At 38.4% G+C, this 13,126-nt stretch overlaps 1 protein-coding gene and 1 pseudogene across 4 annotated transcripts in view; one reads left to right on the forward strand and one right to left on the reverse strand.

Moving 5' to 3' along the window:
- The window catches only part of TRIP4 (thyroid hormone receptor interactor 4), a 57,127-nt gene that overhangs the window by 32,889 nt on the left and 11,112 nt on the right, over positions 1-13,126 (forward strand). For 2 of the 4 annotated variants that reach the window (XM_024567566.3, XM_024567567.3), the window contains exons 10-11: positions 1,356-1,480; positions 2,667-2,758. In XM_024567566.3, the coding sequence (XP_024423334.1) occupies positions 1,356-1,480; positions 2,667-2,758 (217 nt within the window). The remainder of the gene's footprint in view (positions 1-1,355; positions 1,481-2,666; positions 2,759-13,126) is intronic. The other 2 variants (XM_045201178.2, XM_024567568.3) reach the window with 1 other exon arrangement.
- Positions 7,440-8,618, reverse strand: LOC112311261 (short transmembrane mitochondrial protein 1-like; annotated as a pseudogene).

A 13,126-nucleotide genomic window follows, 5' to 3' on the forward strand; every position in this document is an offset into this window, starting at 1 on the left:
TCATGCTTCAGCCAACTGAGTCACACCAGCCAGGGCAGGTGTCTTCCTTTTTTAAAGTAGAAAACTAAACAGCTTGTTCTCTGCCGAGGGAATCAGAATGTTTACATTTTTCTTGTCCTGTTTTGGATCTGTATTACTCAGATTTTCTCACTGAAAAGAACAGGATGAGCAGCATCCAACTCACAATCACTAATCCTGCAGAAATAAAGTGGGTGGTTCTGGCACACTTGTGAGATTATTTTCTCAGTAATCCTTAAGGTTATTTGGTGTAGATTCATTCCTTGCTTACCTGAGTACTTACTATGTGCCCAACACTCTTCTAATTTATCTATATTAGAAAACTAAGGATATGAGAAATTCCCTATTTCCCATTATAAGAATAGTGTCATAAGGATATATTATCCAAGTTCTTTATTTTATTGGTGGGAACTAAAAGAGAAACATCTTTTTGTAATCTTTGGAGTAATTACATTCTCTTGAATACATTCTGTTATTCCACTTAAAGATTCATTCAAACTAGTCAACAGGTTATTTAATCATCTACAAAGAACATAACCCTTTATAGAGTACTTAAAAATATAAATGCCTGGCTGGTATAGCTCAGTGGATTGAGCATGGGCCTGCAAACCAAAGTGTTGCTGGTTGGATTCCCAGTCAGGGCACATGCCTGGGTTGCAGGCCAGGTCCCCCAGTAAGGGGCATGTGAGAGGCAACCACACATTGATGTTTCTCGCCCTCTCTTTCTCCCTCCCTTCCCCTGTCTCTAAAAATAAATAAATAAAATCTTTAAAAAATATATATATATATATAAATGAATGTGGTTGCAATTTAAAGAGTAAAGTTGATAAGCATTTTTATTTACTTAAATTCTATTAAATAATAATTATAAAAGTAACTATTCTTGAGGAATTATTTGTGGGTGAGAATTTTCTTGTCAAGTTGGAGAACAATTAATTAACAAATCTTGCAGGAAGCAGTTAGCCTTTGACCCAAAAAAGGCAAGGATTTCCATTTTTGAAGGACAACTTGGATGCCTTGAAAATAGAAGATTTAGATTATGAAGTTCCAAGGCTAGTGAAAGCTCCCAGTTTGAATTATAGAAATCAGATAAAAAAAAAATCAGACCTGAGAGAGATGAATTGTCTTTGGTCTAATGATTGGAAAAACTAGAGAACACAGTTCATATTCAGGTGCAGAGTAGTGTGAGAGAATTGTTTTTCCCAAAAAATACCCCTCTTGTTGAGGTGTCATCATCTACAGATCTCTTTATTCAACTAGATAATTTGCTGTATACTAGGAGATCCTCCCAGACACTAGAATTTAGATTATCTTTGCTAAATTTATACTTGTTTAAGGGTGGAAGGCAGAAGCTGGTATACTCCTCACAGAGGACGACTTTGGATAGCAGCCACAGCCAAAAGACCCTCCCCTCAAGAAGTCTCAGAACTCCAGACTACATATCGTTTTCTTCGTGGGGAAGGTAACGGCCATGATACTCTCCTTGCAGTCTTATTTTGTGGAGAGACTTCATTAACATTCACATTGTTTTACTGCTTTCTGTGGCATTTAGGGGGGATGAAAATGACTTTAAACTGTGTGTTTGTTTTGTGGCAAATTATAGACACCTGTCGAAATTAATTTGCTAAATAGTGCAAATAAAAATATCAGACCAAACACCAGAAATCAACTAATCTTACTTTTAGATGAGAAATTTTCTCTTTTTTTTTAAACTATGAAATGACTATAAGCTCTGACCACAAATAAGAATTTTTATCTGGAATGACCCAAATAGACACCTGCTGTTGGATTTGGACAGATCAAAGTTGGTTGACTTAGCAGTATATTTTGGGAATTATCCCCAGGACACTAAATTTGGATCCTAAGATACACTTTTGACCCTTGGGTGTCTTGTTTTCCTTCCTTTTATCCAGCTCATACAGTTCTTTTTAAGGTAGAATGAGAAGATAATTACAGAAACACCTATAAGAAGTTTTTATTTTTATCTTTTTAAAAGATTTTATTTATTCATCTTTAGAGAGGGGGGAAGGAAGGGAGAAAGAGAGGGAGAGAAACATGAATGTGCCTCTCACTCACCCCCCACTGGGGACCTGGCCCGAAGCCCAGGCATGTGCCCTGACTAGGAAGCCAACCCTGACCCTTCAGTTCGCAGGCCCATGCTCAATCCATTGAGCCACACTAGCCAGGGGACCCTATAAGAAGTTTTTAAGAAACCAAGCTTTAGGAATCAAAAGTACTGTTTCCATAAAAATGTGTTGTGTCATTCTTAAGTGTTTTTTTTTTTTTAATATTACATTTTTGTGTGTTTTGACACCTGTGGCTTATTTCTAAAACCCATAACCACCAACTCCAATCTGATCCAGTTGAGTGTAGTGGAATTGATTTTTTTGGAGTGAAGTTCTGAGATCCTTGCACTTCGATGGTGTGGGGGTAATTTTCCTATAGTTTAGAATGTGTGTGGTACACTAAGTCAGCCACTCAAATTTTTTTGCTAAAATATGAACAGTTGAGCCAAATAAAAACTTCATTGTTTTCCTTATGTCTACAAATATATAGTAGAGAAAGTGATTTGTTCAGAATTGAAAACGGATTTGTGAGTTCCAGATCACCAAGAAGGAAATTTAATCCTTCTGTTATTCTTGATTCAGATGTGGAATTTCCCAACGACTATCCATCAGGTTGTCTTCTGGGCTGTGTGGACCTAATTGACTGCTTGTCTCAGAATCAGTTTAAGGATCAGGTAAGTAGGAATATTTATCTTGGACAGATGCTTGGTTTGCCACCACAGCAGACTATGGATCCTTCAACACAGGATATCATGAAGATAGTAAGGTGCTAGCAACCAATTTTAGACGTGTGAAGAGACCCTTTTAAGTAGGAAATATTGGGGAGAGAAAACATGGTGGAAACAAAAAATGCAGTGACGCTTTGGTTTCCAGTATATGGAGACAGGTATGTGTACATTTCTGCATAGAAATCTTTTGCCATAGTCCAGCTAACAGATAATAGGGTCCTCATTTCTTAATAAAAGTTTGCTGCTTTTAATGAAGAAATACTGCATCATTCCTCAAATTTCAGTTAGGTAGGGAGAATGGTAGAATTTGTTATTACTATTTCTGGAACATTTGGTCTAGGCCAGAGAATTCATGATAAGCAAATGTTTGAGATTGCCTGGACTGTGCCAAGTTTGGGGGAGGTGTGTGTACATGTGTGTGTGTTTAAGTATGTATTTTTATTTATTTTGTTCATTAAAGATTGAATTGACAAAACTAAAGTACACTTTTGACCAGCAGAGGGAGCCCAAGGACTTTAGCTTAATTGGAAAACTTGAAATTAAAAGCCCTATGTTTAGACTCAGACTAAAGAAATCCTCAGTGGGAAGGTGCATCTTGAAGCATGAAGAGTTTTACCTAAGGATATGTTTTTCCTGTTTTTTGAATAGTTATTTTAAGCAGTAGGGCTTTCACCACTGTGCTTAAGAAAATGTTCTTCAGCTTAATTTTTCTCAGTAAATTTTTGTTTTCCAGACTTACTTGCCTTTCATTAGTGTTATTACTGTCTGCTTTTAATTTTTAATTTTTAGATTTTTATTTACTTTTGGCATGAATTTTTACTCCTAGCCTTTTTTTCTACTCTTAGCACCTAATCTAGATGTAGGCAAAACCGTAGACATGAGGAGGTTCTTTATTTTCCACACCTTTGTGCCTGGTCTATCCCTCTATGGGCCCTTTGCCCATTTTTTCAGTGTCTTTTCTCCTTTTTTTTTTTTTTTTGGTCAGTCTAGAAGTAATATAAAGCTTCACAGTTTTAGAGACTCTCACAGTCATTAACAGTGTCGTATGACTATTATATTTTCCTCTTGGGATACTTGCATTCTAAAAAAGAACCCAGGAGCATCTGGCAGTGTGGATAGTGGTTTTGGCAAAGGACCTTCCATTACTTTCTCATTTGTCAATCAAGCAAACTACCACCTGATAGAAGATCAAATGATTCATATCGCTAGAAAGGTAGGCAGTCTTCTTTCTGCACAATTTTTGTAGAGAAGGGTGGGAAACTAATCCTAGTCTCTGGAGTACCACAAGGCCTACAGAAATTAGAAATCTAATTAACAAAACAGATCTTTTTGGTTTCTCCAGGCTACCCGTCCTTCAGGGTAGCATGATACTTCTCCTCGAACTTATATTCTCTCTTTTATCCTGAGAATGCTGAGGGGAGTGCATAGAAGTGTAGGGATCCTCCTGGATGTTTCCAGCCGGAAGTCATGGCAACTCTCCTTACAAATTTCCTGGTGTGAAAATGCCAGAAGCCTCTAAGTTTCATTAAACACAGGAATCCCATGCTTCTTTTCCCTATGGTCAGCTTTTCTGTGTTTTTTCTCCATTGTTTCTATTCTGTGTTGGAGGTTAGCACATGAATACATTCAGAGTTAATATTATCCCTATTTGGTGATTGTTTATCGGGTAAGGATCTTACCACTTTTAAAATAATAGCTTTCCTAGTTGGCTGCTTTTGCAAAATGTCTCAAGCACCCTTGGTAATCTCTTTGCACTCGGGTTCTGTGATATACAAAACGTGATTGTCTAGTCAGGTTTACCAACCTTATTCTCATTTCTGCAAGAATGAGTCGAGAGTTGAGGAATAATAACCTGAGACTAGCATTTCCCAAACTATTCCATGGCGTGAGTAGGTGTGCTCTGAAAAAAGAGGGGGAGTTATTGTGAGGCTTCCATGGACACATACATTGGGAAAATGTATTTGGATTAAATAAATTTGTTTACTGAAGGAAGACCTTGTCAGAGTTCTTAATTTGCTAGTGTGTATTTTGACTCTCTGATATCAGTCTCTGATATTTCTGGTGGATATAACTTGGAGTGCTCACAAAACTTTTTGACCGCAATCTACCCCCACCTTCCACACACACACACACACACACAGAAACACTACCTACTCGCATACTGCAGAACTGGTATCTTGTATGTACAGTTTAGGAAGTGCTAGTCTGGGTGTGTTTGGTTTTCTTTTATCCTCATAGGTAAGCTCACTGAGGGACTATCATCCAGGAGACACTCTCCTGACCTATGTCTTCTTTCTGCATTTCTACACTCATTTCTCATCACCCAGCTGAACTGCATTTTATTTGAAAACCAGTGTGGATATAGTGATTTTTATTTCAACTGAAACTAATCTCCTATGTGACTTGGGCCACATTTTACTTTTCCATGTTGCTCCAAATTTTCCTTTCCTCAAAGAAACTCTTTCTTGCTTCCTGACCTCATATTTTTGGCCTTTCTTTGATTAGTTAAAATATACTAAGCCCCCACTATTTTCAGCATAGTGTGATCATTTAGTTAAAAAAAAAAAAACAACCTAACAGCCCTGGCCTGTGAGTCTCAGTGGATTGAGCACCAGCCTGTGAGTCAAAAGGTCAGCAGTTTGATTCCCAGTCAGGGCACAAGCCTGGGTTGCTGGCCAGGTCCCCAGTAGGGGGCGTGTGAGAGGCAACTGGTCCGTGTATCTCTCACACATCCATATTTCTCTCCCTCTCTTTCTCTCTCACTTCCATCTCTCTAAAAGTAAATAAATAAAATCTTTTAAAAATATAACAGAAAAGGTTTTATTAGTGATTGTTTAAAATCAAGTGCACTACAGGAGGAGTGACTTTAAAATATGTGCTTAAAGTGCTTTCCCCTGAGCTAAGAATTTGTCTTCCTTTTTATCTTTTAAGAGTAGTGTGGCTGGCATGGCTGATTTGTGCCGGAAAAAAAATCCCACTAGACCTTCAACCCTCCTGAATAATAGCAGGGGATCAACCTAGACAAGGTAGGAGTACTACAGAAAGCGCTGTAGGCTCAGCTCAGGAGAGAGGTAGATGAGAGCCATCTAGTTAAAACTTCTGTATTCCCCTGGAAGGAGCCAATGCCGTTTGCCAGCATTTTATCTGCCAGCAGCAGATGTAAGCTCTCAGAAACAGCAGGGAGGATGTTGACTGCAACAATGCATCAAGGCTGTGGTTTGTAACCTCAATAGTAAGGCAGTTAAAACTTTTTTTTTTTTTTAAACAAAGACATTTTGATCGCCAGATCCATAACCATTAGCAGCTGTGGTTTGAACAGTTCTCTAGACCTAAAAAGTTTTCAAACAGAAAGTTGAGTTGGTGGCTTTTATTTCTGCATGTCTGTTCTGTGTTATGTTTGTGCTATTTATATCTCTGCTTCAATAGAAAATCTGATTTGTCTGAAATCTCCAAGGTCATTGATTATTTAGTGTCTTCTGTACTGAATGTGTTTCTCTTCTACCATTTCACCAAACCTCTAGTCCATTTGATCTTACGGTTTTTAAAATAACCAGTATCCTATCTTTAAGGAATTACGTTGAAGAAGTTCTACTGCTGGGTGCCTGTATAACTGGCATTAGCAGTAGAATTGTAGTCTTCCAGTGGGGAAGACTTCTATAAGGGTAGCCAGGCCATACTGATCTTCAGGAAATTTGCAGATGCCACTTCAAATGTGCAAATCATTGGCTTGTATCACCGATGGATTGACTGTAAGTCTGAGAGGTGAGAAATTAGAAAATGAAGAAAGCAATTAATAGTAAATATTCAAACCAGGCATTGGCCCTAAATGATGTGGAGTCCCCAAATTCTCTGATTTAAAATATGCGAAAAGATCCTCTCTCTTGAGAAAACCTGCCAATTTATAGATCTAAAAATGTATGTTTCTAAGGGATTTTGAGGGCTGTATCTGAGAAGCAGCAAAGAGGAGAATTGAATATTTGCCACAATTAGCCTAACCCTATGCAGTTCTTTAAAATCACAGCTCACTTGAGGGTGACAGGGAATGTAGTTTCAGAGTTCTGATGATGACTAGAACATTTACTACACTTTCTGACAGTCAGAACAGACTGTCTTTCAAGTTTTTTGTGACCTGAGTATCAAGTGTTCACTTAATGAGTTGACAGCCATGTACATTATTTTAATAATCTAGTAAGCATTATGCTTTCTGTTGTATTTATCCTGAAGATAAGAGGAGAATATTAACACTTTTATGTACATTTTTTAATGTCTAGCTTTTCATCTGAAAATGAGTATGTAATTATTAAGATTTTTTTTTTTTGGCTTCTAGAGTTTAATTTTAATGATCTTGAAACAACATAGTTTAGTACCAGATGTTTCAACACACATTATACTCACTAAACTATGAAATCAGCATTATTTACATCTGATCAGCTATATAAAACTCATCGATTTTTCTAATGAAAAAGTCAGTACAGCCCTGACTGGTGTGGCTCAGTGGACTGAGTACCAGCCTGTGAATCAAAGGGTGGCTGGTTCGATTCCCAGTCAGGGCACATGCCTGGGTTGTAGGCCAGGTCCCCAGTTGGGGGAGTGCAAGAGGCAACCACACATCCATGTTTTTCTCTTTCTCCCTCCCTTCGCCTCTCTCTAAAAATAAATAAATAAAATCTTAAAAAGAGAAAAGCAGTATAAATTTCAAAGAATAAGGGAGAGACCACTAATTAAAAGCCATGTTTACTAACCTAGCACCATAATTCCAGTCTCAGGACCTCCCAAGCAACTGGAAGGAGGAAAAGAAGAAGTGAGGATATTGGAAAAGTAAGGATAGTTCTTAACTAGTGGCCCCATGTGTGCTCGAGGGCCACGTGGGGTCCAGGAAAGGCTGAGACTGGAGAGTAAGACACAGCTTTTGGTTCAGATCATGAAGGAGGCCCTCAAGGAGAGTAGGATCAGGATTTCCTGGAGGCGGTGCTGGAGCAGGCTTCATGAACTACCGGGTTTCTTCTTGGCATCTAGTCCTTTTTAATTTCTTCAAGTTTTTAGCCAGGTTTGGTATTTTCATAGGTCTGAGCCAGATACATTCCATTCAGGTTGCCAAAAGTAAATCCAAGCAGGAATTGGAGCATGATGTCCGTGAAGAGGGCACAAATGACAGTGGCAGGTCGGTGGGCCGTTCCTCAGATTTTCTTAAGTATTTATTCATCGATGTATACTTGAGTGTCTACCACAAATCAGACACTGTTTTAGACACTAAAGAAAATGACAAGTTAAATCAGGCATGGATTCTATCCTCAGAATGTCTGAAAGACCACTAGGTATATAAGATATGTGTATAAACCAATACAAAATGAAAAGGAAAGACAACTGTTTTAAGAGAAGACTACCTTTGAGGAATTTAAAGGAGAAAAAGGTTTGGTTCTAGCTGGGAGGTACCACAAAAAAGGCTTTATGAAAAAGATGGCTTTTGAATTAGCCTTGAAAGGTAGTAATAATAAAATCTGTTACTTTTTGATCAATTATGTGCCATGCCTATTACGTATGTTATTTTTCAATCCTCATAACAAGTCCAAGCAAAGTATCATTACCCCTCTTTTAGAAATTATAGAATTGAAGACTAAAGAATTAAAATAACTGTGTACTATTCGTCAGTAAATGATAGAATTGGGATAGCTGTTCAAATCTTCCTACTTAGATGACAGAAAAGCATATTCCAAGGGAGTAAGGTGAGGTAGGAAAACATGGGCCTGGATGGAGAGTAATACCAAACCAGTTTGTTGAGGGAAGAGTGTGAGTGAAGAGGAACAAGCGGCAAACAAAAATGGAAACAAATGTTTTGGTCAGAGGTAGATACCTTTGAGTGGTAGGCTACAGGGGGAAGACTTTTCTGTAGTCATTTGTGGGGATGAGAAAGGTGTTTTGAAGGTGATCAGAGCTTCGCTTGAGGAAAATGAATCTGGCAGCAATGTGGAAGATGAAGTGCCGTGAAAAGACTGATGGTAGGAATACTAGTGAGAAGGCAGCTACCGTCCAACATAGAGATATTTTTAAAATTCTGCTCTGATAATGCCAGTGGAATTAGACAAGACAGATGCGAGAGGTTTTATGTAGGTAGAATCAACCACTTACTGTGACACCTTCATTTGACTTGTAAGTAAACTCAGGCTTGGAGAGAAAGTGGTCTATTTGATCTAGAAAGAATCTGCTGTGGTCTTGCTGTCTTACTGCAATCTTTTCAAGGCTTCTTGATTTTTCACCCAGTCTACTGTATGAACCAGGTAAAAAATCATCTAATTTAAGACTTTATTGCTCAGAATATTATATAATCATACATTCAGCAAGTATTTATTGACCGTGTGTCACATACCAGGTACTGTGCTAAAGACTGAGGATCCAGAGTTTTGACAAGATACTTCATTCCCTTTAGATCTTTAAGTCTACTAGAAGAGAACTAGACAAGAAAACCCATCCATAATAATTATCATATGAACAAAGGCATACACAAAAGAGGGGACCTAGCTCCTAACTCAGCTGGAGGTAGGTTAGAGAGGGCTCAGGAGGCTTCTAAAACTGTGAGTCCTGAAGAAGGCAGAATTTATGTCTTCCTCCATACATGCCATGCTATATCATGTGTCTGTGCTCTTGCCCACAAGGAGAGTTTCCTATTCGTTCTTTAAAACAGTTCAGATGTCTCTCTTCCTGTAGACTTGCTTGACCTCAGCTCATTTCCTCCTTGGCAGGATGAATTGCTTCTTTCTCTGGGCTACTGTGTTGATATTTCTATTACTGCATTTTTTTACCTTTTTTTTTTTTTTTTTGGTAATTACCAAAAACATGTTCACATTTAGTTTCTTTAGATGGTCACCATCTTTGTCTTATTTATCTTTTTATCTCCAGTGTCCTAGCATATGGCCTGGTACATAGTAAGTGCTCAATAAAAGTGGTAACAATATATTGAGAGGCAGGCAATGGTTGATATATGAAAAGCCATAAATGTTTTGTGAAGGAATTTGAATTGTATTCTGAAGGCAGCCGTGTAAGTGATATAATGAGGTGTGTATTTTAGGAAGATTGTTCAGGCAGCAATAGGAAGGAAGGACTGGATGGGGCAAGCCTAAAAACAAGGAAATGATTGTCCAGGTGAGGCATGATGAAGGCTCTGCAACAATATTCTGGCAGTTGAGTTGGACAGAAAGGAACAAATGATTGAAATGTTTAGGACATAAAGTCTATAGGACTTGGTGATTTGATGGGATATGAAGATGAGAGGAAGAAGTCTAGGATAAATATGGGTTTCTGGCTGTGGTGAGTGGGTGAACGGTAGTACCATTAGTCTAGGTGGAGTATACGAAAGAAGAGAATTTCCTTCTAAATGATTTTTTAAAATAAATGAGCTCTTATAGCAGTGAAGGAGAGGTGTTCTCTAGTGTGTGATCACCATACAAAAATCATTTTTTCTATAAATTTTTATTTGCATAGTTTAAAATATTTTGGGGTTTTTTTTTTTAGATTTTATTTACTTACTTTTAGAAGAGAGGGAGAGAAATATCGATTGGTTACCTCTCACATGCCCCCAACTGGGGACCTGGACTGCAGCCCAGACATGTGCCCTGACCAGGAATCAAACCAGCCACCTTTTGATTCGCAGGCTGGTGCTCAATCCACTGAGTCACACCAGCCATGGCTAATGTTTTGTTCTAAAAGACAAATCTTACGTGATAAAGAGGTACTGTTAGTATTAATAATGTCAGATTACTTGGTAATGATCTTACCTTGATATGTCACCTGAGGTGAAAGGATTCTGAGCTCTGCTTCAAAATAGTTCTCAGTTAAGTCAAACCAGACACTGGGAGATAATATCTAAATTTGGCAGAGTCCTTAACTCAAGAGGAGTCTTAGCATTCTGAGGTATTAGTTCCAAGGTAGACTTCAGTGATTAAGAACCTTACAATGGCCCTGGCTGGTGTAGCTCAGTGGATTGAGCATGGGCTGTGAACCAAAGGGTTGCCGGTTGGATTCCCAGTCAGGGCACATACTTGGGTTACAGACCAGGTCCACAGTGGGAAGCATGTAAGAGGCAACCACACATTGATATTTCTCTCCCTCTTTCTCCTTTCCTTCCCCTCTCTCTAAAAATAAAATCTTAAAAAAAAAAAGAACCTTACAATGTAGTGTCTTTAATTAAGAGCAATTTTATTTTGGTTCTCACTAGTTTAAGTTGGAGTGAAAGCCTCCTATATGAAAATTAAGACCAGTCATGAATGGGTGATTTCCATTTAGGTCTTGAAAACTATGATGTTAATTTTTAGAGAAATATACTTGAGTGGATTCTACTGCATGTGGAGGTTCCAGCATAGGGTTCCAAAAGGCACAGAAAGCCTCAGTGGAAACTTTATGGTGAGTAGGGTGGGTCCAGGAGACCAATGCTGTGTGGCTTCAAACAAATCATCACCTTCAAATGACTTTAAGACCCATAAGCCATATACCACTTATCTGATATTCTTTCCACCTGGAGAAAATATGCATTGTCTGTGTCATTGAGCTGGAGCCACGTGTCTTTGATACATGGTTTGAATTGTCTACTGGTAAATACATGGGAGTTAAGCTATCCCACTATGGGCCAGTTGGCATGATTTTATCCAACCCCAATCAAATATACAGTGGTCAAAGTATCCTGAGTTACTCTGATGTGAGAACCCTTTTGTCCCCCAGTAGAGTGGGGCCTGAGGTGCTAGTTATCCTTTGAACACCTTGAATTGCTTGAAGGAAAATGTAAACGAGAACTAATCAGAGAACACAGTTGCTTTCAGGATCTGCTTCTTTGGATTTCTGCTTGTGGCCTTTTTATCAGACTCATTTCCTTCTCTTTCTGTGTATTATCACCTCGATCTGCTTGGAGTTTGTTTTCAGCTCACTAGATTTCAGAGCCTGATTTTATGTCCTATCTAGTTCCTCAAAATTAAACCAAGAAAACCTACAGCAAATATATCTTCCTTGTCAATGACTTTCTTCTTGACTGCGTTAGCTCTTAGTTCTCTGGAGACAGTTATAAGATTAATAGGTCATCTGGGGATTTGTGAACAGTGACATCATTTAGGACTTACTGATCATTTCAGTACAAGGACTGAAATGGAGGCACACTGGCAAAGTTGGTGGAAATGCCCACTTGGTTCTGAATCAGTAGTGGTTGTCCAAAAGTACTAAAGTTTTTTTCCTTTTATGAAAATGGCAAAAGAAATGCTTTCCTATGACTGGTGAACAATTTTCCTCTGGAGGGGAGAAGAAAATGACTGTTTAGTAGTTAATTACCTGTTATGTTAGACAGCTGTGAAACTTATGAGGCATGAAAGAAGAGTTCACTCCCCCCGCCACCCGCCCTCAGGCTGGAAACCAGTTGTCTTAGGCAAGAACAGTATCAACTTCCTCAGGAGTCTGTGACTGAATCTGAATGGTTGCTCTGAGTTGCCTGCTTGATCTTATAACCCACAATGTCTGTTGTGCCATGTCCTTAATCTAAGATTTTCCCTTAATTGGATATGACATCAGAGTTTATTGGCATTCTTCATAAATATGAATCCTCCTCTCTTACTTTTTCTCTGAGTCAGCTGCATTTTAGTCTTGACTCTAAGACCAGAAATTCCTTCCTTGTCTCTGACTTGTAGTGTTAATGTGGTTCGTCGTGCCCAGGCCGCAGTTGCAGATTGTGTTTTTTTCGAGGTACGGAGGTTCTACCAAGCTGAATTTGCTTTAATGCATTTTGCCATAAAAGTAATCTCTTCTCCCAATGCATAAGCCTTACTTTCCTTTATTCCTTGTAGGCTACTTTGTTCTTCAGCTGTTTTTTAATAAGCCTCTTGAAGTTTAGTGACAGAGCTTGGGAAAAGGGACAGTCACATGAAACTTGGATTTAGACTCAATTGAGAAAGTTGATTTTTTTTTTTATTGAGTTTATTGGCTCACAAGAGAAAGGTGATTTTAATGATTTTATTGTGAGGCATGAGTGGGTCCAAGGAACCTCTTGTTCTATAATTTTATTTATGCATTCCTTTTCTCTTTATTTGACATTTACTTACTGTGTTAATATGTGTCAGGGTAGTTTTTACTAAACATAGGGCCTTTTGGATACTTGCTAAGACACAGAAGTATTAATTTAGCTTGAGGTATAACACATTACAGAGTAACACCTGCTTTTGCCCAGTTATAGTCTGAGGAGTCTCCAGTTCCCACCATGTGCATATTCAGCATTATTAAGTTAAACTTAATGCACAAGTTGGTAAATTCCTTATTCTTTCATTCAACAAGTATTTACTGATGCCC

This window comes from Desmodus rotundus, chromosome 7 (assembly GCF_022682495.2).
Source record: "Desmodus rotundus isolate HL8 chromosome 7, HLdesRot8A.1, whole genome shotgun sequence".
NCBI classification, from domain to species: Eukaryota; Metazoa; Chordata; class Mammalia; order Chiroptera; family Phyllostomidae; genus Desmodus; species Desmodus rotundus.